Genomic DNA, 24,394 nt, shown 5'->3' with positions numbered 1-24,394 from the left:
AATCACCATGTCCTCCGCAGGGTTGGTTCCTTCTGAATCTGTTCCGTCCTTCTCGTCCTCACTCTGGGGGGATGCTGGCCACCTCTGACGTTCCTTGTCTTGTTCGTGCATCACCCTCCCCTCTGTCTTCATCCGCACGTGGCCTTCTCTCTGTGAGCATATCTGTGTCCAAACTCCTCCTTTTTATAAGGACACTCACCATATGGGATCAGGGCTCCCCCCCAACCGAATGACCTCATTTCAGCCTGACCACCTTAGGGCCTCCAACATGTGAATTTTGGGGAGACACTGTTTAACCCATGACCATAGTCAATAAATCATTTTGATTTCAAGATTTTCAATACCAGATCGAAACCCAGAGAATTACCTCCGGCTGAGGGAGACGGCAGGTTCTCTGCTGGGCCATGCAATTTCTTGAGCATCCAGAGAACTCTTTAGACAGAAAAAAGTAAGTTCTGTTGAGCTGAGTTGCAGGAGACCCTAAGTGGGAAAGAACATGAGGATCTTCATCTCGGAGGGAAACAACCAGGGAAGCTCAGACGCGGGGCTCTTTTGCCCTCTGCATCGCTGTATGGGAAAGCCCCTTGGGTGGAAAGAGGGGGTGCTCCCCTGCCAAGTGCTTTGCTTTGGCAGCTGCAGGCAAGACCTGTGTCCTGTTAAAGATGTTCCGTTGTCGCAAGACCCAGGTAACTGGCAGGAGTTTTGGGGGGCGGGGTTGCTAGGCAACAGCTTCCTCCCTCCGTGGGGAGGCCACGAAGCATCTCATTCCCCTCGTCCAGATGTCTCTTCTTTGGTAAAGGCTGCAAATTTAGAGAATCGATGATGTTTAAAAACTTTTTGAGGGTGGTGGTGAAGGGGGCTGCGTGTGTATGTGATCAGTTAACAACATCTACACAGAAAGCCCTCCTGTTGGAGATGACATGGCTGACATTTCCTTTGCTGCTTCTTGGCTCTTTTCCTTATTGAATTATATACGAGCATCAGGGTTGTTTGCCTGTTGGTCCTCAGCAGAAGTGGAAGTTAAGGACCAACGGACCGCCAAGTTCAGTGTGATACACGCCTCGCTCCTTCTTTACTTTCACATTTCAAGTGCTAGTGATAAAAAAGCAATTACCTGTTATCTTTTGTTGGGAAAAAAGATAAGCACCAAACCCACTTACATTTCTTTTTATTTTTACGCCCTGTGTTTGTTTAATCTTGGGCATTTGTATTCCAGCTTCTGAAGACTTGGCAGGGGAATGGTTGACTTGCCGAGTCCAGGCCTTGGAAGCTTTGTTTTAGGGGCAACACAAAGCAGTGATGAAGGACCCCGAGCCTCCTTACCAGGTCCGACTTGCTGTGGGATTTTCAGGGCAACTTTTGAATGGCAGACGTTTTTATCAGACTCAGTCTGTAAGAACACACACACAGCTTCATGCGTTGTTTTGTGGCGGGTGGGCTCAGTATGGAGAGCTCAGGTGGAAACCACTTCCTTGTGGCCAGTGCAGCTTGGTGGGGGGCTTTGGTTTGGTGTCAGGCAGGACCGGCTTTGCGTCCTTGCCACACTCAGGGAACGGGGCACTCTTCACTCTTTCCTGATCTTGGGCGGAATCAGGACTAGGACAATGCGAGGGTCTCTGGCATGTTTGCCAGAGTGCGCTTACTGAGCCCTGCCTGAAACCACCACCACCCCAGGCGCCCCTCTCCCAAGTTCAAAGTAGTATCAAACCCTCTCGTGCATCTATAGGTGGAGGGTGTCCAGTGTGTTACTGCAGGACCGCTCATCCCAGATCAGAGACCTGGTTCTCATGTCAGGGCCCCCTGATGCCCTGGGCAGTACCACTGAAGAAGCCCCTTCCAGAACCCGTAATATGCTAAGGTGGGCTTCCTCCCAGCCATGTGCCTCCTGTACCCCAGATGGCTCTTTAGGGGCTGCACCGTTGTTCCAGCCCAACAGGGAAGAAGAGTAGGAGTCAGGATTCTGCTCTACCTATCGCCTAATCGTGGTCCTTGTAGTGAGAGCTCAGATTGTCCTTGGAGAAGAGGAACCACCGGCAGGGATCATAGCATTCCCACGGGATGCGGGCATGAACTGGTGGAGCCATTTGCTGTCCTTGCACTCATATCCTTGCAACATGCACTCCAGCAACTCAAGGACAGCTGTGCTGCACACAGGGGTTGTTATGGCTCATTGTTTTCCATGCCACGCTCCCCGACACAGAGGTTCTGAGGGGGAAGGCCTGAGTAGGCAGAAAGTAGAGAGTGCTTGTCCATTGAGCCTGAAAAAAAAAAAAAAACAAGAAAGAAAGAAGAAAGCCTGCTTTTAGTTCTAATGGCAAGATCTAAAACACATTAAAGGAAAAGGAAAAACAAAAAATGATCTATAGGATCAGAATCCCTGCTGCGGTGGGTTTCTGTTGTGAATATCTTTCTCCCTGTTACCTTTCCACCCATGGATTTCCAACAATACACACGATTATTCGAGGTCTGTAGACCACAACGTCATGTTTTCCCATCTGGGTAGCGGGAATCTATTATGAATGTAGGGATATATCTGGAGATCTGTTGTAAAATTTCCTGTGCCTGAAATGAAAGTACATGGTTCTTCCCATGAGCGGGCGGGACCTCAGATGCTTCAAGCCAGCCACCTGGGCATCAGGTCCTTCTCAGCAAGGTGGGAGAGGCTGGTTTCTGCAGCCATGGGAAGCATGGAGCTGATGGGGGCAACTGGGACCCCACAGACACTGGCCAAAGGAGACAACCCTGTGCAGACCCTGCCAGGGTGTGGAAAAACAGTGTTGTGTCCCCACAATATGCACGCCAGGTGGATGGGAGCCTGCTGGGAGTTTCCAGATTCACCAGTTATGCCCCATTTCTGTCACTTTGCTGAAGGAGGAGGGAAGCAGAACCAGAAAACAACAGCAACAAATAAACTGGGAATTCATTATAGGGATTTTGATATTTATCAGTAGAAAAAGGAAGGTTGTATGGACCCCGTGGCATCATCATCTTTTCTTCCCTGGGGAGTGAGCGAGAGAAGTGGGAAAGCTACCTCTGTAGGCGCTGTTAAAGACCTGGATATGCTTCTTGGATCTTGGTTTGTGACACCAGTGATACTCCCTTGAAAGGGGGGACTGTGTATCCCGAACACTGCAGTAGCTTCCAGCCAGATCCAAAGGACTGGGAGATTAGGAGAGGAAAATGTCCTGTTACAACCATAAGAGCATACACAGTGCGGAATGGAAAATGCGACACCCCATTTTCTCAGGCTCAGAAATTCTCTAGTGACAAAACAAGAGTAGCTGGGGCTCTGAAAGGAGGCGTTTGGAGGCCTGCATGGGAAGCACAGATTTTCAGATACCAAACAGAACTGGGTTTTGCACAAGCAGGTAGATCTGGAATCTCACACAGATAGTAAGGGGCTCAGTGGGACAGGATGTGGACCCTGGATGAATAATGCACAGGTCTTCCCCAAGGAAGCTGATCTCATGGGGCTAAGAAGGACGCTCTCAGCCAGCAGGGGCACCTGTGACTGGTAGCTCCAAGTAAGGGTGTAGGGAGGGAGAAACACCAGATGCCTCCTGTTCTCAAAGAATCCTTGCATTTTCTTCTCCCTTTTCTTTATTTGCAGATAGACCTTGGGGGCCCTGGTCTAACCCAGTCCCAGCTCTTATGGGACTCCCAGCTCTCAGGGAAGGTGCCAGTGGACACACTGAACCAAGCCCACCCTTGCGGAACCAACACTTGTAATTCAGCCTAGTTGAGCAAACGTTTCATTTGCTTTTGTACTCATTGGCAGATGCCATTCTTAACCTCTGCCGTGTGCCAGGCACTTACAGTAAGCAATTCCCTAAAGTGAGTGCGGTGCCTATTCGCACATCACAGATGGGAAGTGGGCTGTGAGAGGTTAACTTTGCCAAAGTCAAAGTTGGTGTCAGGTCCTCCAGTGTGTGAGTTCATTTCTCATGACTCCCCAAGCGTGAGATTAGGCAGTGGGGATGCCAAGGGGGAGGCTTCTGTCCTTACGACATCCATCCCACCTAGGAAGCAACTGCTGACCACTGCAATACGTTGGGGAGAATGCCCTGGAAACACAGAAGAGTAACTGATTTTTTTCCCCCTGGGGGCAGATCTTCCAGAGGGAAATAGCTTGAGCTGGGCATTAAATGGTAAGACAGATTTTCCCTGAGTTGAAAGGGACTTACTCCAAAATGGCACTATTGCAAATCCTGCTGGGTTTAGCCGTATAGTGGCAAGCACCCCCCACCCCCCGCCTTTATTAAAGAATGCTTGCTTTTTGCTCACTCTGCATATGAGTCCTGACTCCACTTATCGGGGGTTGATCTGGGGTCACTGTACTTTGATGGAGCCCAGGAAAGCCTCCAGGACCAAGGTCTGAGAGTTCCTGGGGATGAGGGAAGTGCTGAGGCACCAGACAAAGAAGTAGTTGTGATGCCAGCCCCTCAGAGCCCAGCCTCCTTGGCTTCTTGGATAGGAACATCTACAGTAGCGAGTAGCACCTGCTTTTCCATGAGTGACAACCAGAGACTTCTGCAGGTAGTGCCAGATGTCCCTTCAGAGGCAAAATTACTCCAGCTGAGAACCACTGATCCATGTTCATGAGGGATATTGGTCTATAATCTTTCTTTGTATATATATTTTTTTGTAATGTCTTCGCCAGGCATTGCTGTTGATCTATGGTTGGTTATGCTGGTCACCTCTAATTTCTCAAGAGTCTTGCAGTATTGGCATGACATTTTTTCTTAAAGTCCATCTTTCCCATATATGTCTGCAGGCTACCTGAGCTAAGACTTGGTTTTCTTCCATCTCATTCTATTCCTTGTTTTCAGGGAAGGCATCTGTGCCTGGAGTTTTCCTTATGAAAGGGTTTTTAATAATGACTGGATTCCTTTACTAGCTAAAGGACTCTTAAGAGTTTCTGTTTTATTTTGTGTCAATTTTGGTAAATTGTACTTTTCTTAAGCAATTTGTACATCTTTTCTATGTTGTTGAATTTATTCCCATAAAATGTATTCATAGTATCTGCTCATTATCCTTTTCTTCTTATTCTTTTTTTTATTGTGTTCCTTATCCTTTTCATGCCTGAAGTTTCAACACATTTCCTGACAGGGGCTGTTTGTATGTGTTTCTAATGTTTCTCTTGATTGACTTTGTTTTCCCCTCAAAAAACCTAATTTTGACTATGTTAAGTTTTTCATTTTTTTCTGTTGTTTCATTAATTTCTGCTCTTATTTTGATTTGCTTTTTGTCATATTAATGAGTGCACCTATAGTTTGTTTATTTTCACTGCTGGATTGTTGAATATCTCTCTGCTTATAAGTTCTAAGTACATTTGGTTGTTTTCAGGTTTTTGCCATTAAAAACGATGATGCTTTTGTCAGTCTGGTAAACCCTGGTGTCAATGAATAGGTTTCTTTTACATACGTACCGTATTTCTTTTATCCTAGAATGTGTTTTTTTAATATTATAATACATCTGAAATCAGAATGTGTCTTAAAATTAGTGGCATCTTGGAATCTTTTTTTTCTTTTTTGGTGATACAGAAAATAATGGTACATCTTATAATTGATACGTTAGACTTTGATGAAATACTGTAAATAAGAGCTAAATTGTTCATCTTCACCTTCACTAGGTTACTTTCATTGTGGTTTTACCAGCTGGTACTCACCAGCCATGTGCAGGAGTCGCTGTTGCCCCTCGCCTTTACTAATAACTAGTACTGTTATTTCTTACCAGTTGGATAGATATGAAGTGGTCTCCTATTATGATTTTTATTTTCATTTCTCTATTTACTAATGAGGTTATTCAGCCTCATGAATAACCTCATGAATGAGGCTGAATTACCTTACTTCATATGGTGTTGAGTTGCTAGTCTTTCTCTAATTAATTTACAGAAGCTTTTAACTTTTTTATTTAAATTCAATTAGTCAACCTATAGAGTATCATTAGTTTCAGATACAGAAGTTTATTTAATTAGTTTTGATACTCTCTGTTTGTGGGTTACAAATATCTTTTCTAATTTGTAGTTTGCTTCCTCTTTTTATCACAGTGTTAATGGTCAGAAATTCTTTACCCCAAAGATACAGATGTAGTGAAAAGAAGGGCCATCTGTACCCCAATGTTTATAGCAGCAATGGCCACGGTCACCAAACTGTGGAAAGAACCAAGATGCCCTTCAACGGACGAATGGATAAGGAAGATGTGGTCCATATACACTATGGAGTATGATGCCTCCATCAGAAAGGATGAATACCCAACTTTTGTAGCAACATGGATGGGACTGGAAGAGATTATGCTGAGTGAAATAAGTCAAGCAGAGAGAGTCAATTATCATATGGTTTCACTTATTTGTGGAGCATAACAAATAGCATGGAGGACAAGGGAAGATGGAGAGGAGAAGGGAGGTGAGGGAAATTGGAAGGGGAGGTGAACCATGAGAGACTATGGACTCTGAAAAATAACCTGAGGGTTTTGAAGGGGTGGGAGGTAGGAGGTTGGGGGAACAAGGTGGTGGGCATTAGAGAGGGCACGGATTGCATGGAGCACTGGGTGCGGTGCAAAAACAATGAATACTGTTACGCTGAAAAGAAATAAAAAATTAAAAAAAAAATTCTTAAATTAAAAATACTTGAATTAATCAAACTTTTATTTAGTAGTGTTTGCCTTGGGAACATTTTAAAGATATCATTTCTGACCTAAGATCATAAAGATATTAGTTATTTTATCTCTTAACAGTCTTTTTAAAAAGAGTTTATTTATTTATTTTTTGATACAGAGAGAGACCGCTGGAGAGGGAACACAAGCAGGGGTGGTGGGAGAGGGAGAAGCAGGCTCTCTGCTGAGCAGGGAGCTCAATATGGGGTTTGATGCCAGGACCCTGGGATCATGACCTGAGCTAAAGGCAGATCCTTAATGATTGAGCTACCAAGGCACCCGCAGATTTTGGATTTTTTTTATTATTAACATATAATGTATTATTAGCCCCAGGGGTACAGGTCTGTGAATCATCAGGCTTATACATTCACAGCACTCACCATAGCACATACCCTCCCCAATGTCCATAACCCAACCACCCTCTCTCTACCTACCTCGCCCCAGCAACCCTCAGTTTGTTTCGTGAGATTAAGAGTCTCTTACGGTTTGTCTCCCTCACGATCCCTTCTTGTTTCATTTTTCCCTTCCCTACCCTCCATGACTCCCAGTCCTGTCTCTCAAATTCCTCATATCAGTGAGATCATATGACAATTGTCTTTCTCTGATTGACTTATTTCGCTCAGCCTAATACCCTCTGGTTCCATCCACATTGTTGCAAATGGCAAGATTTCATTTCTTTTGATGGCTGCGTAGTATTCCATTGTATATATAGACCACATCTTTATCCATTCATCTGTTGAGGGACATCTAGGTTCTTTCCATAGTTTGGTTATTGTGGACATTGCCACTATAAACATTGGAATGCACGTGCCCCTTCGGATCACAACATTTGTATCTTTGGGGTAAATACCCAGCAGTGCAATTGCTGGGTCATAGGGTAGCTCTATTTTCAACTTTTTGAGGAAGCTCCATGCTGTTTTCCAGAGTGGCTGCACCAAGCTTGCCTTCCCACTCGATAACTAGTTGTCCCAGCATCATTTATTATGGTTTGCTTCTACGCATACCACCTCATTAGTTTTCACATTTCATAGATGGGAGTGTCTCTTTCTGGGTTCCTTATTCTTTTCCACTAAGAATTTTTTTGTTTTGTCTGTTTGTTTGTTTGTTTATTCCTATAGTTACGCATTGATGTTTTCTTTACATCTTTAAATTTTTGTATCTGATGGGGCATATTCCTCTCTCCTATTTGTGTGTCTGACTTTCTCTAAAAAGCAGCCCGTTTATATCACTGTCCTCCTAGGTTTGACATATGCCCTCACACACAAAGAGGCTGTGGTCATCTGGGCATCCCAAAGAATCCCACAGTAAGCCAGGCGTCAACAACTAGTCTGTGCTAAAAGCCTCCCATCCCAGATGGAGGGAATGTTCTCTTAGAAGGACTCGAGTCTAACCTGCTGGATGAGGTTGGAATCCATGAAACCATTTTGCAGATGAGGAAATCAAAATAAGGCAAGCGACTTATTGGGTTCACGTGGCTAGTCCCTGGTGAACCTGGCCTTCAGTACAGGCCTTTCGTGTGTTTCCACTGACCTCCCAATGGAGGAGGTTTCCTGTGACCCTGCACCCTTATTTGCTCAGGAAGGTTTTCCTTCCCATGCCCAAATGAACTCTCAGATGTTGCCCTTCATTTAGTTTCAGGTTCAGCCCCACTTGGCCCTACCCCACCTGATTTTCAAGAAGCAAGAGCTGCTCTGGTGGCTCTTTCTGCCCAAGAATGCTTCTCATTTTCTTTGTTAGCCCATTTTTAAAGAAATGATCTGTTCTTAAGCTTCTAAATCTCCCTTAGGTGGTAAGTGTGTTATCCTTCTCTTTGCTCAGACACCTAGAAGTGCTAATTCTTGGTGTTTGCTTCTTTTTTCATATTCCTAAGACCTGGTGGACCCACTGGTGGGTGTTTTCCTAGGCATCTCTCCTTCATGTCTCTGTGCAAGTATAGAGGAAGGAAAGGCCCTTCTGGGGAGCTGGCAGGAGAGCTGTAATTACTGAAACTAATGCTTCATCTCACTCTAAAGTTCAAGTTCATTAGGGAAACTTTATCATTCTAGTTTCTGGTTTCTGATGAGCTGGTACTTATTTGGCAATCAAGAGTAAAAATGTTGAATTATAATAATAACTAGAATCATTAACTTTTGCTAAAATGTTAAGCTGCATATAAGCCCCTCAGAGGCAGAAATTTTCTCTCTATTTTGCTCATTGCTGTGACTTCAGGGCTGCACTTACCCAGGTTGATGCTATAGAAATATTCACTGAATAAATAAATAAATCACAGAATAGTATGGGGAGCTTCCTGTACACTAAGCCACGTCCACAGGGTTTTTAGTGTGTCTTCTCTCTCATTGCTCATTAACATTCCAGTGAAATGGACATCATGATCCCTGTTTTACGGATGGGGAAACCGAGGCAGAGAGAATTAGGTGACTTGTCTAAGTCATAAACTTTTTTCATTATTTATTTTTTATTGAAGTATAATTAAAAATATACAGTGTTATATTAGTTTCAGGTGTGCATATAATGATTCAACATTTTTTTTCAAGTTTTTATTTAAATTCCACTTAGTTAACATACAATGTACTATTAGTTTCAGGTGAGTCAACATTTCTATACATTACTGTGTGCTCATCATGGTAAGTATTCTCTTATTCCCCTTTATTTTACCCCCTACCCACCCTCCCACTTCATCTCTGGCAACCACTTGTTTTCTGTATTTAAGAGTCTGGCTTTTTGTTTCCCCCTCGAAGTGACACAGTTTTTACACGGTCAAGCTAAATTCAAGCTCTTATCTGCAGGATGCCAGAGAACATTCTCTTGGCTTCCATGTAGCGATGCCCCCTCCGTGAAGGTACATTGACATGAGATGCTGTCTTATGGGAGTCTGTGAATCACTGTTGTTCCGTTCACTCATTTGTGGGGGTGGGGGAAGGGGAGGCATCATTAAGCAACTTTTTCCTAACATAGCTATAAAAAGACAAGTTTGCGATTGTGGCCGTTGCTGCTATGAACATTGGGGTACATATGGCCCTTCTTTTCACTATGTCTGTATCTTTGGGGTAAATACCCAGTAGTGCAATTGTTTCACTGAAATACATAAAATTAAATTAAGATGTAAAAAAAAAAAAAGACAAATAACCCAATTTGAAAATAGACATTTCTCCAAAGAAAATATACAAACAGCCAATAATCACATGAAAAGGTATAAAACATTTTAGTCATTAGGAAAATGCAAATGAAAACAACAATGAGATGTTACCGCACCCCCATGCGGATGGCTCTAGTCAAAGGATGCAGGGGCGCCTGGGTGGCTCAGTCAGTTGAGCATCTGACTTTGGCTCAGGTTATGATCTCAGGGTCCTGGGATCGAGCCCCGTGTTGGGCTCCCCACTCACGGAAAACCTGCTTCCCTCTCCGTTTGCTCCTCCCCCCTGCTATTGCACTTTCTGTCTCAAATATATAAAGAAAATCCTTAAGAAAAAAGTGGAGAGGAACAAGTCTTGGCAAAGATGAGGAAAGAGTGGAACCTTCATACATTGCTAGTGGGAATTTAAAATGGTGCAGTTTAAACATGGAGTTACGGTAGGGCCCAGCAATTCTGCTTCTAGGTATACAACCATGGGATGGAAAACCTATATCCGCATGAAACCTTGTGCGTAAATGTTCATAGTAGCATTATTCATTAAAAGATAAAGTGGAAACAATTTGAATGTCCATCAGCTGGTGAACAGAGGTGCGGTGTGTGCTATGTCATTGGAGCAGGGTGCTATTCAGCTCTAGAAAGGAATGAGAGCCTCACACATACAGGAAGTGTCCAGAATAAGCAAGTCCAGAGAAAGATTAGTGGTTGCCAGAGACTGGGGTGAAGGGGTGATGGGGAGTCACGGGTAGGGTCTTCCTCGGGAGGGTGATGAGCATGTCCTGGAATCAGATAGTGGTGATGGGTGCATGACTTTGTCAATATACAAAACCATCCACTTGTACATGGTAAAGGCTAAACTTTATGGTATGTGAGTTATAGCTCGATAAAGCGGTTATTTAAAAAAAAAAATCAGCTGCAGAAAGGGAAGGTCAGCCCAGCCCGGGGGGTGGGGGGCTGCAGTGGAAGACAGTGTGAGGGAGAGCCTGAGATCAGGGCTTTCCCCTAGGAGCAAGCCTGACTCCCCCACTGCTGAGCTGGAGCTGCTCCCTCAGGCCTGCCCCTCACCCAGCTTCAGTTTCCTGTTTTTGTGAAGTGGCAGGTGTGGACAAGCGGGTATCCCTCCACACTGAGGTGCCTCCACATTTCAGGGGGTGATTTTCCTGGCTCTTGCCTGTGTTCAGGGTCTGTTAGAAGAGGAGGGACGAGTAGGGAACTTGGGGCTCTGGATCTTCTCTCCATTAAACGAGGAACCGGGATAGCAGCAATGACGAAAACTCACCCCACTCAAAACCCGAAGCACACCCCATGAGCAGAGAGACCTTGTCTACCTGCCACTCAGCTGTTGGAGGGGAGCGCTATGTAGGGAGGCCACCCAGATTCCTGTGTAGATCCCCCACCCAGAACAGCCTGGGCGTTTCCTCCAATGTGGGGCTCCCCGACATGGGTCCGGGCCAGTATCTGTCCCTGGTGCTGCCTGAGGCCCTTACTCTGGAGGTTTGCAAAAATGAGAGATGGGCAACCAGGTGCTCTCGGGGGCAGCGCCATCCGCGTGTGGCCAGTGCACAAGGCAGCCTGGTTTCCTCTCCGTGGGCTCCCGCTCCAGGCTCCAGATGGGCCCGGGCCGAGTCCGGCAGCTGGCAGTGAGGAAGAAGTTTGCAGAACCAGAGTCACGTTGCTCCTCGGGGAGGAGAGGAAATCCAAGCTGACATCTTATGAAAATCCTTGTTTTGCTTGTTTGCATAATGAGCCGGAGCTGACAGGTTCTGCTGAGGAGTGCGTGGCTTTGGAGTGTGTGGCTTTGCAGCTTGGCCAGACGTAGCTCCAGGTTCTTTGGCGGGAGGCTTCCGAGACGGCCCCTTTTTCTTCCTTGCCTGTTGGTGGCTCTCCAGGCCCGAACTCAAAGCAAACGGTTCATCCACACTCATCCATCCTGCAGAAAGCTGCCTTGGTGGCTAGTCTACAGAGCAGGTCCTGTGGCAGCCTGGGTCACACCAGGGGGAGTGTGGGGGTCTCTTTCTGGTCCCTCTTGTCGGTACCAGGGTCCCAGTTTTTTGCCACCACCTGTGAAGGCAGAAGGGACCCTCTGAAATCATATCACTCGGTGATTTTCAGTACCAGGTAATAATGACCCTTGTTCAGCAAGCTTGGTGTTCCTTGAAGCAGAGGGGGCGGTGATGCTGTTTTCCGTTCCACACACACACCTTCACATATCCTTGACACCATGCAGCTGGCTGTCTTGGGACAGGGCCGCATGGCAGAGCTAGATGGTGTCCCTGAGGCCATTCCACATGTCACAGACGGGGAAGCTGAGCCTGGGAGATGGGCTGACCTGCTCAAGGTCATAGCTGAGTGGCCAGGGATCTGAGCCCAGTGTCCTTGCCGCCCGTCTGGACTCTGCCCTCCATGTCATGCGTGTCCCTTTTAAAGCCAAAAGAAAGGAGGGAACACTGCATTGTTTCAGCCTCTTACACTGTTCCTTCGTGCTGCCCAGACCCAGGCCCGCTGCTTAGGTGAGCCTGCACATTCCCAGGGAGCCCAGCAGAACCCCTACCCACCCCCCACTTCCAGGCCCTGGTTCTTTCTGCCTGGGCTACATGCCCCCGCCCCCACTCATGGAGTCTTTGTTGAGAGGGGAGGCGTGTTCTCTCCCTTTCACACTGGAGCCCACATTGAAGGTATTTGGATTTCATGACAGAGGACGCCTCTGCTTGCTTACTTCTGTTGAGGACTTAAAACAAGATCCCCCCCCCACCATGCCTCTCTCCACTGTGCATGTGGGTACAAAAGGGGAAATGATAATTTTTTGAAGATAATTTTTTTAAAGATTTTATTTATTGTTGGGAGAGACAGAGAGAGCATGAGTGGAGAGAGGGAGAAGCAGACTTCTCACTGATTAGGGAGCCCAATGCAAGGCTTGATTCCAAGACCCTGAGATCATGACCTGAGCCAAAGGCAGACACTTAACCAACTGAGCCACCCAGGCGCCCCTCAAAGATGCTTTTAAGAGGACAACTGAAGTGATCTCTCCATGAGTCTCTTTGCCCTACCCTCCCTTCAAAAAAGAACTCTAGTGTTTGCTAAGAAAAGATTAGGTAATAAGACACACAGGAAATCAGAATGAAAGGCAGGTGACCTGCAGAAAGAATTGAAAGCAGGAACTCGAAGCAATATTGTATGGCCATGTTCATGGCAGCATTATTGACAATTGCCGACATGTGCAAGCAACCTAACGTCCGCCAACACATGAACGAAGAAACAAAATGTGCTCTAGACATACGATGGAATATTCCTCAGCCTTGAAGAGGGAGGAAATGTTGACACCAGCTACGGCTTGCAGGAACTCCGAGGACATGCTCAGCGAAACAAGCCAGGCGCCAATAGACAGATGTATATGATTTCACGTATGTTAGGTATCTAGAGTTGTCAAATTTATAGCGATGGAGAGTAGAATGGTTGATTCCAAGGCCTGGGGGATGGGGAATGGGGAGTTCATTTTTTTTGTTTGTTTTTTCATTTTTTTGTTTTTAAGATTTTTCTTTATTTATTTGACAGAGAGAGAGATCACAAGTAGGCAGAGAGAGAGAAATCACAAGTAGGCAGAGAGAGAGGGGAAGCAGGCCTTCCTCGGAGCAGAGAGCCTAACGCAGGACTCGATCCCAGGACCCCGAGACCACGACCCGAGCCGAAGGCAGAGGCTGAACCCTTTGAGCCACCCAGGTGCCCTGGAGGTTCATTTTTTATGGGGCCAGAGTTTCAGTTGTACAAGATGAGAGAGCTCTGGAGCTGGATGCTGGTGGTGGTCGCACAACAGTGGGAATGTACTGTATGCCGCAAACTGGACCCTACAAGTGGTTGAGATGGTCACTTTATACTCTGTTTATGTCACACCAGTGCAGCAGTAAAAAAGAAGATAGTCCATAAGAGGAAATGATCAAATCTACACCGCATTGAAAGAGGTCTAGTTTTGGGTCTCCTTCTCCCACTGGGAGAGGAGCTTTTCAGAGATGGGGACTTCAGTGCCCTATCCATCTCTGTTACCCCCCACTGAACTCAGGCCCTCACAGATTTTGGGTTCTCATCAGACGTTTGTGGCCCCGAGGTCGTGGTGTGATTACATGGATACCGTACACAGGACTCACAGACGGGTGTGCATGTGTGATTGTACTGGGTGCCCTGCCCTCGCACTGTGCCTCAGGGAGCCAGCCCCCACCCCAAGGGCCAGAGACCCCAAGGACCAGAGACACCCCAGCGGCCAGCCCCCATCCCAAGGGCCTGAGACACAGTGCCTCAGATTCCAGGCATCTCGGAAATCAGCTACAAAATGGCTACAAAATCAGTGGGTAGACTTTGAAGACATCTTTATTACCTTAATTTTCTGAGATACAGCTTCTTCCCATTTCTACCTTTTCTACAGGTGCAGTGATCATTAATATTGCAAAGTCTTAGCTTGAGGCTCACTGAGTGGGTGACCCTTGCAGGTTATATAAATGAGGCACAGCTTCCTCACCTGTAAAACAGGAGTGATACTAGAACCCTCCTCCCAAGGCCACTTTGAGCATTGCAGGAGATTACACTGTATCCAACATTGATTGTCTTACAGAGCGGGAAGAAGAAATTTTAGCCATTAAGATGTGTTAGTGACATTGACCAGACTCAAAGCCCTTTGGGATTATCCAGTGAAATGTACATAGGTTTGGTGTTTATGAAAAGGCTTACAGAGGTACTGTCCACTTCTGTAATGACCAGGCTTTCAGTGTCTTATCCCAGGGGATGAAACCACTTTCCTTATGAAACAGCATATTTCATTTGAAAGGCAATAACTTATGCAATTTATCATGTCCCCCTTTGGCCTTGGGTGTTGCAAACATGCCCTTAGGTTGTGATGCATCATTTCGGTGTCGTCTTTCGTCCAGGTGTTATGGGTCAGGAATTCTCCAGCTCATCACTTGCTTCTTTTATCAGTTTTTACCTTTTTAAAAAAACAAAAACAAAAACAAAAACCCTGTTGCTAATTTTAAGCTACCTCAAATGTGGTCGGGCATAAATTATAAAAAAATGTTCGTTATAATTTAGTGTCAAAGGTGTTTTATTAAATTGTATGAAAACCAATTGTTCTTACAATAGCTTGCATGGTAAACAGACTGTCATATTGCCCAATATTCTAGATAACCTGGTTTGCAGAATTTGGTAACATATTAAAAGTGGGTTAAACAAATTAATATTGTGATAGTTTCTGAATGTATTTTCATAGTTAGGGCAATTTTAAATAGTAAAAATATGGCTTGGCAAGCATGCTTGGGCAAGCGTGATGAACCAGAATTGTTGAAACCAGGCAAAAAATCAAGTAGTGACACAGTGGGGAGGAAGAGGGGAAGTTAGTATCTCACTGTAGGCAGGAGAAAGAATAGCTCCTTGTCTCGAATCTCAGTGCTCTGCAGAACACTTTTAAATAATGGTCCTGGGAACTTTTCTGACTTGTCAGAGAAGCCTCAGATAGAAACGGCAAAGTGATGACTGCTGCCGCTGCTAAAGAGAAATGGAACCCAGGGGGACCTTCCTGCCCCCAGCCCCTGGTTGTCGCGTAAACACTCTGGTGACGTCATCACAAGTAGAACACTTAGGTTCTTCAGCCCAGGGCCAACGGTGGGAACCTGACTCATTCCGAGTACTTACAGATGTAAACTGTGCCTGATTTTTCCTCCTCCTCCTCCTCCTCCTCCTCCTCCTCCTCCTCCTCCGTCGTCGTCGTCGTCTTCTTCTTCTTCTTCTTCTTCTTCTTTTTTAGCCAAAAACATCCTTGTCATTAACAGACCTTTGGAACTGAGTCAAATGTCTTTGAAACGCCAGTGGAATATGATAAAACTGTCCGAGGAAGGTACGTTGTGATTTATTCCCCTGTAGATGTAACTCGTATCAAAACATAAAATAATTGGTTCCCTTGGTCGACATTCCCGAAAAAGCATCCTGGCCAGGTGCTGGACTAGGCATGGGAGGAAGGAGATGAATAGGTCATCCCCTCAAGACCTCGGTCCACCCAGGGAGACAGCCTTGTGAACAGTTAGTTACAGTGTAGTAAGGACAGGCGGTGACAACAGCCTGTCAGGGGCACAGATGCAGGTTGAATTGTGTTCCCCCAAAAGATATGTTGGAGTCCTCACCCCCCGTACCTGTGAATGTAACCTAATTTGGAAATAGAGTCCTTGTAGATAGAGTCAAGATGAGGTCAGACTGGCTTCGGGTGGGCCTTAAATGCAGGGGCTGGTGCCCTTGTCCAGGGAGATTTGCAGACACAGAGACATGTGACAATGGACACAGTTGTGAGAGTTCTGTTGCCATAAGCTAAGGGACACTAAGGACGGCTGGCAACTACCAGCAGCTTACGAGAGGTGAGGGAGGGTTCTCCCCTGGGTCCTTCAGAGACAGCATGGCCCTGCCAACACCTTGATTTCAGATTTCTGGCTTCCAGAACTGCGAGAGAATAAATTCCTATTGCTACCTCATTTGTGATCATTAGTTATGGTAGCCCTAGGAGATGAGGACAGGCACCAGCACAGACTGGAGGGCAATGCTGGGTAGGGGAAACCCTTTCTTAGAGGAGCGGCTCCCGAGCTGTATCCAGGGGTGAGGAGTGAGCTGGGCGGGACAATTGGAAAGGTGGCCCTGAGTTCAAAGAGACACAGAAGCTGCCACATCTGGGATATAGCAGCGGGCTTGTTTTAAGGATTTTTAGCCTGGTCTCCTGGAGCCCCAGGAGCCCGTGCACAAAAGCGCAGGTTTTCATGTGTATGTTTCCCAGGCCCTGTTCGGGGGTCGGGGTACGGGGTAGGGAGGGCAAGAGCGACATCCTTTCATGAGATTTTTCAAAGGAACCACTAGGTCACAAACTGGTGATGTCAAGGGGATTTGGGAGAACCAGACATGAGACGGGGCTGGTGGGGTCACCAGCTTGACTGTGACCTTGCCGAGACCAGGCTGTACTGGGGAGATTAAACAGATGGATTGAGGAGAGCCTATTTCATGAGAGAGAACAGGCTGTGGCTTTCCGCTGGACATTGGAGATGAGAAAAAGGAGGGGCGTGGAAGGGGACACCTCAGTTTCTATTGTGGGTGATAGGATGATGGGGACCACTGGCCAAGATACAGGATGCAGGGTTGGAAGGGGGAGGAGAGGTGGAAGAGGTCAGTGGTGGCAGCGACTTTGGGTGAGTCGGCTGCTTCCCTTTCAAACTAGCCGAGTTTGAGGCAGGTTCGAGCTGATGCTGACGGATGAGATCCACATCCTTCCTTGGCATTGGTTTATAGATCAAGCAAAGGCCACGATGTGTCTGAGGTTTGGCACCAGAGCCCAAAGGGATAATAGGGGGGTCAAGAAGAGAACCCACAAAGGAAAGCCAGAAGGGAGGAAGATGGAAGACCCATCATTCTAGAAGTCAAAGATGGAAAGATCTTCAGAGACACTGGGTAGCTCACAGGGTCAGGTCCCACAGAAGCACTAGTTCCGTTTAAATTTGATAAGTGATTCTGAGAAACATCTATTTTAAAATATCTTCAGAGGGTATTGTTCGAGCATGGTGAGGGCTCTGAGCCAACTGTGGCTCCCTTAAGTCTAGAAATGAGGAAAGGCACTTAGAGTCCTGGAGGTGGGCAACCGGCTGTGCCGTCTCTGTCCCTGATGCCATGACAGAGGAAGGCAGACTGGGTGCCCACTTAGCCGACTGACGACTGGGCGCCCCTCGGGTGCACGTGACTCTGATGGGGTGACCTGCAGGGCACTGTGCGTTGGTGCCTGTGAGCCGTGTCCGCAGTGACGACTCGAGCATCACTGGGGGCTATGTGGGGACTGGAGGGGATTCCTCACTCCCACCCTGTGCCTCACCCAATGGGCCATAGGTCATTCTCTAATCTGCCATGTTTTCCTGCTCATAGACTTTTCCTTAAGCCATTCCCACTTCACGCTCTTTTGCCTCAGCTGGGTCTGTGTCACCTTCCCTTCACCCCACTTCCACCTCTATCCAAATTCACCCCATCTTTTATTTATTTATTTATTTATTTATTTATTTATTTATTTGACAGAGAGAGATCACAGGTAGATGGAGAGGCAGGCAGAGAGAGAGAGAGAGAGAGAGAAGCAGGCTCCCTGCTAAGCAGAGAGCCCGATGCGGGACTTGATCCCAGGACCCTGAGATCATGACCTGAGCCGAAGGCAGCAGCTTAACCCACTGAGCCACCCAGGCGCCCCCAAATTCACCCCATCTTACAGGGCCATTTCAAGTGTCCCCGTCCCAACCCCTGCCAGGGTCCCTTGGCGGGCGGGGCTCTCTCTGCGGCTGGCTGAGGCTGGGGTAGTGGAGCCGTGGGTGGAGAGCTGCTTCCCAGCTCCCCCGGCGCCAGTACCCTGGGTGCTTCTTCCATTCCTCCTCTGGGTTCCATGGCTGACGCACATCTTCCTCCAGAGAGGAAATCTGGATTCCAGGGTTGTCTGGCTCAAGGCCTCATGAGCGACCTGATGCTTGCGGTCTCTGGGAAGGGGCTGGGTGGCTTCGGATGAGTGTTTCAAGCTGATGGAGCAGAATCACGTACAGTCCCTCAAGCATCTCGGCAGAGAAAACCTCCCCAGACATGCCCACGTGCTGAACCGCTCCCTGGGGCCAGAGGACCATATCTCTGGGCACCAAACACAACTGATCTGTAAACCGGCGATGAATTGTTGGCTAATTGGGCTGATTTTTAAGTTTATTTGAAAATAAAAGCATGCTGGCATCCTTGGTGGCTTCACTTTAATTGAAGCCCTTGGTCAAAAGTCCACTTAGATCCTCTGGATACAGTTTTCTAAAAGCCGTGGGCTGGTTTTGCATCCAAAGCATGTGTGGTTTCCTCCTGGGGCCTCAACGTCATCATTTGTGGAAGCGCTTGTTGGCCTAAGACCGGCAGTGTTCTTGGACCCGAACTGCATCGAGTGTTCTGTAGGGCTTGCTAAAACGTTGATGGCCAAGACTACCTGAGTTCCTATTCAGTAGATCTGTGGGTCAGCAGGTGGGGCCTGAGAAGTTTATTTCTAAAAAGCTCACCCATGATGCAGAGACAGGTGGTCTAGTAGCCCCACATGGAAAGCCCTCACTCTTGAACAGCACTATGAGGTAGGACCCCATTGGGTATCCAAGAAGCAGAGCCTGAGGCAGGGATTGAGGGGCATGTGGGAGAGGGCAATGTCCAGGAAAGGATTGTGAGAGGGTCTCAGGTACAGTGTGGCCCTTGGGTTACACTTGGAGCATAAATAATAGAGCTTCCCTGGCTTTTGTACCCATTTCATGCCCTTCTGTGGGCTGCTGGGGGCTGTGATGACATACGCCTGCCTGGAGTATATTTGGCAAGTGCTCAGGGCTTGCCCACCCTCTGCCAGTTTCCTTTCAACCGGGACAATTTCTTGATACAGAGTGGACTTCATCTGCACCTGTGAGAGGTCAGGGCCAGACCAGCTCCCACTGTGGAGAGAAGGAGGAGACCGTTCCGGACCCCTCCCATCCTTGCGCCAGGAGGAGGACAAAGGCCAGGCGCCATCCATCCTGGTTAATGCGTTTTCTGTATTGGAGACATGAACCCTTTTCCCATGAAACTGTTGCATCCCAGCTACTGGAAAAGCCAAAACTGTTACTCTTGTTCTTGCTAACCTGCTCCTAGTGTCCCTCCCACTCCCAGTTTTACCTTCCTCGAGATGCCAGTGCAGGTCACCTGATGGTGGAGGCCTTTACCGGTGCTGACCAGTTATGTGGTCAGGTGGGAAGGCACCGGGTGGGGGGCTGTGTCCTCACCACATGCTGGGCACTCTGCTCAGGTCTTGACATTCATCGTCTCATTATTTCTTTTCACCACCCTAGCAGACAGGTCTTGCTTCCTCTGACACATGAGAAAAGAAGACCCTGGCCATTTAAGTAACTTACTCCAAATTACTTAAATGGACCAAGTGGTTAGTGACAGACACAGATTTGAATCAGGGCCTTTCTTTTCCAGATTCTATGCATGTAACCACGCTGATATCTCACTTCCTCATATCTTTTGAGGTCATTATGTCAGGTACCCTCCTGTATGGCTTTAGTCCTACCTCATTTTCACTCAAAACTAGGTTCATGGCTCAGAGTTATAGGTTTACTGGTTTTGGAAATTCTCACACATACTGAAAATTTTCTTTTAATGTTGCAATCATGTGGCTCATAAGTTTTTGTTTCCTTTCTTTCAATAAACAGCCCATTGTAAGTGCTTACCCTTGTTTGCTGCATAGACTTTATAGTTGTTGTTTTAAAGGCCCTACTTTTTTCATCCAGCGCCTCTACCTCAGTCTCCCCAGGTGGTCTGTGATGGGCATAACAGTGGTGCCCCCAATCTGTCCATGTCCCCGGAATCGGTAGACATATCACCTTTCATGGCAAAAGGGACTTTGCAGATCAAAGAACCTTGAGATGGGACAACTCTCCTGGGTGATCCGTGCACCCAGTCGAATCACAAGAGTCTTGGGAGGAGGGAATCTGGAGGCTCAGAGAGAAGAGACTGTGAAAGCAGAGTCTGACGCAGGGCCACGAGCCTAGGAAAGCCAGCTGTCCCTTGAAGCTGGAAAAGGCAAGGAAACAGATCTTCCCTAGAGCCTCCCAAAGAGTTCAGCCAGCTGAGAGCTTGCCCTGAGTCCCAGGAAATGTGCCCTGGGCATCTGACCTCCAGAACCAAAAGATATCACAATCTGTGTTGTTGAAGCCTTCAAGATGGTGACCACTGAGGCAGCAGCCACAGGCCACCGACGCACAGCCCCTGCTTTTCTGACCCCAGTGCCATTCCTCCTCCCCACGGGGGTGAGGCCACTTCCCTGGAGCTGTTGTTGATTCCGTGTCATCGTGTGCTGGGTATCATGCTGAGGGCTAATTAGTTAGGCCTGTTCATCTTTTCCAGTCCCTCTACAAAGGTGGCTTCCTTGTCATCTCCACATCCCAGCAAGGAGCCAAGGGATGCTGAGTGACTTGCTCAAAGCCACACCTGTAGCTAGAGATGCTGGGACTGAGTGTGGTCTGCGCTAGTGACCATCTGGGCCCGGGTGAGAGGTGTTGTCACCTTGGTGATGCGCACAGTCACAAGCAGAGTGGTTTGTCAGGTATTAACCTCAGATCGCTCCCCGGGCCACGGACTTTACCCACACGTGCTTCAGTGCCTTAGAGACAAGGCTGGGCAGGAGCAGTTCTCTGCATTTTGTGGCCGAAGAAACTCCGAGAGGATGAGTAACCCACGGACTGCATGTGAACTTGGGGCTGGGCTGGGCTGGGCTGCAGCCTGGGCCTTGGTGGCCCCTAGCCAGTGCTGACTTCAGAGTTCTTAGCACGATGCCACCTGACAAGAGCCAGGAGATTTCCATCTTCATCAGCTTTATTGTCAGCTCATCATGACATATCGACTCTGCACAAAATCCATGAGATCTTTCAGGTCTCGTATTGGCACTTCATGGAAAGTAATCTGTGTCCATCATCTCGGATGCCGCCCGCTGTCACTCAGTAACGGGCAGAGGGAGAGGCACAGGCACACGTGTGGGGTGAAGCTGGTGGGGGCTCTGTCGTCACCCAAGGATGAGGGGAGACAGGAGAAGCCTTTGGATGGGTCAATAGGGACCCTTGAAATTCCCACAAGCCATGTCCTGACTCTTTGCAAACCTGCCAAACATAAAAATACTATAGCCTATCAGTTGTTCCAGAAAATGCTTTGAAATATTATAAAATGCTTTAAATTGAGTTATTTGAATATAGGTAAATTTTTAATGAATATTCTCATGAGTTGATGAAGACAGAACTCTAACTTAGGGAGGTACTTCTTAAAGCTCCTTTTTCTTATCACCAGCACCAGCTGCTGGGGAACCAATCTTTGTAGGTTCTGGAAAATTCACTTTCCCCAAAATATCCATGTTATGAGGACAGCATTGTCACCAGGGCTCCAGAGAACGGGCCACACAGACTCTGCTTTCTACCTTCCTGTGTTTGTACACATTCCCGCATTAGCAACGGGTGTCCAGGCATCGATTATAAGGCTGCTGGGTTGTGGGTTCTAGCCAGTGCTCCATGAGGAGTGCAAGGTGGGTTTGTTGGATCAAGGAGTCCACATCACCCATCATTACGAACTCGTGGGTAGTGGGGTGGGAACTGGACTCCAGGTTCATAATTCAAAACACACCAGCTGTGTGCTCTTGGACCTGATGATATCCTGGGCCAACAGGGAGGCAGGTGTCTCTGTGGAGGGCTGTCCACAGGGTCTCATTTATCCCTGTAGTATGATCACAAAATTATCCCCAGCTGTTCCAAAGCAGCTTCAATATCCACGTCTGGGCCACTCATGGCTTCTTCAAGTATTGTTGGATTAAGAGATTGGATGAAAGTTGGTCTTATGTTTCAGCCTTTCTTAATTCTAGTGGTGTCGGGAACCTCTTAGATGTGATTTTCTCTCCTGCTGGGATGAGGGAGAATGTGAGCAGTCCAAACTTGTTCAACTCTTACTGAATCTAGGAACATAAACAACTGTGTGGAAGAAGGAAACTTGCAGCTTAATTGTAAAATAATAATAATAAAATCAGAGAGCCCAAATCAGGGACTGGAATGAATGAGAGAAATGTACAAGGATTCACCCACCCCATACCTGAGTAGGTGACCTGAAACTTTATAGGAGAGTTATAGATTCCATTGTATCCTTTCATATACTAAAAAGTAGCAATATTGTCTCCTTTTGTCTAGGATTACGGGACAAGCAGTACTGTACAAACAGTCAGATTGCCCTTAAAAATCTTCAGTCTGACGTTACCGAGAAGAAATCTGACTTCACCGAGGTAACTTTTTTCTAACTTCTTGAGTAGTCAGCAAAATGCGGCCAACTATAAAACACAATCATTGGCCTGTTTATGATGTGTTTGCATTTTATTTTGTTTAGTCAAAACTGAATTAAGGCAGCAGAAAATCTAACCATCGATGACTAAGACTTGTTACATTAAAATATGCACTGTAAATTTAATTATTCTTTTAGAATCTTCATCAACAATTTGTAAATTTGCAGTATCATATGAGAGTACGGTGATTGAATCTCAATTTTAAACCAAAATTAATCTGCTGGAGAGAGACAGAATGATGCCATGCAGCACTTCGAAGGTGGAGAAGAGATAATTGGAAATCTAACAAGCTAGTATGCATTGTTATAGCTGCGAAAAGCATCACTTGTCTGAAATAGGGAGAAAATTAGAGGTCATATTTATAAAATGAAGAGTTTCTGATTCCAGAGAACAAAGCATCTGTACGCCGGGGTTAATATTGCCAATGTGTCCCACACCAGGTTCTGGCTAATTGACCGACTCATTGCGCCCCTCCCACAATGCCGGGAAGGAGGTGTTATCATACTCATTTTGCAGGTGAGAAAAGTAAAGCAGTAGCTGCAGTAGTTGACTTGCCCTGAAGCTCCCAGCTCATTAGCTGTCAGGCTCCAGAGCTTCTGTTGTCCTTTTCTTAAGATTTTATTTATTTATTTGAGAGAGGGCATGAGAGAGGGAGGGTCAGCGGGAGAAGCGGGGAGTCCATCCCTCGACTCTAGGATCATGACCCGAGCCAAAGGCAGACCCTTAACCGACTGAGCCACCCAGCTGCCCCAGAGCTTCTGTTCGTATCTTGCTCTAAAGGGCTGGCGTAGAGGAAGGCTCATTCCAGTTAACAGATTGTAAAATGTGGACTTTCTGCCTGAAGGAATCATCCAGAGGACAAATGGATAATCTGCTGCCATCTTTTATGATTCTGAGAGATTGTGGGATTAGAAGAGTCGATGCCTCATGACAGATTAAAGTGGCAAGGATATCTGTAAAAATTTTTCCCCCCAAAATGCTTGTCTTGGGTATTACCTTTTGATTTAGCTCTGCATTTAGTGAAGCCCAGAGAGCCCAGGCCTGAACTCCCGCATGTTGCCGAAAGGATGCTATTCTGGGTGTGAGATCTAGTCATCGATACTTAAGATATTTACATCAAGCCCTTTCTTTGTGGAAGCACCGAGCTCACTGTCTGAAGACGTAAAGATGCCCGGCTACGACTCATCTGTTTCCAGGGAGCAGGAGCCAGACTCTCAGGACTCGGGGAGGGAAATGAGCAGGAGGAACAGTGGGCCCCTGAGAACCACCCCTGGAGGGAGGTACCCAGTTAAGAAGGGAAGGATAATGATAAAGTTGATTGCTACTCTTTTTTTTTTTTAAGCTTTTATTTATTTATTTGAGAGAGAGAGAGCGCGTGCAAGAGAGAGTGAGCAGGGGGAAAGGGAGAAGCAGACTCCCCGCTGAGCAGGCTTGATCCCAAGACCCTGGGATCACGATCCCAGCCAAAGGCAGATGCTTAACGACTGAGCCACCCAGGTGCCCCAATTGCTGCTCTTTTTAAGAAAGATGCCAGCTGAAGGTCTTTCCCACCTGTTTTCACACTGAGCTGACAAGTTCCAGGATTTTCCTGTTGATGTTAAAATTAATGAGTTTGGTTATTGGTGATCTAGATCTTTGGGGCCATGCGGCTGGGTCTCTCGAACACACACACACACACACACACACACACACACACACACACACACACA

The 24,394-nt window shown here is 46.9% G+C and overlaps 1 protein-coding gene across 3 annotated transcripts in view; it reads left to right on the top strand.

The window, feature by feature from the left end:
- LOC111145296 (chromosome unknown C10orf90 homolog) overlaps positions 1–24,394 on the top strand; it is a 206,619-nt gene that overhangs the window by 115,081 nt on the left and 67,144 nt on the right. For 2 of the 3 annotated variants that reach the window (XM_022500131.1, XM_022500130.1), the window contains exon 3: positions 22,537–22,628. In XM_022500131.1, the coding sequence (XP_022355839.1) occupies positions 22,537–22,628 (92 nt within the window). Of the gene's footprint in view, positions 1–15,637; positions 15,660–22,536; positions 22,629–24,394 lie in introns of those variants that run through there. The other variant, XM_022500132.1, reaches the window with a different exon arrangement.

The sequence above is a fragment of the Enhydra lutris genome, unplaced genomic scaffold (assembly GCF_002288905.1).
Source record: "Enhydra lutris kenyoni isolate GAN:26980312 unplaced genomic scaffold, ASM228890v2 scaffoldscaffold12, whole genome shotgun sequence".
NCBI classification, from domain to species: domain Eukaryota; kingdom Metazoa; phylum Chordata; class Mammalia; order Carnivora; family Mustelidae; genus Enhydra; species Enhydra lutris.
Note: the sequence above shows the minus strand (reverse complement) of the source record. Positions and strands in the feature narration are given on the sequence as shown.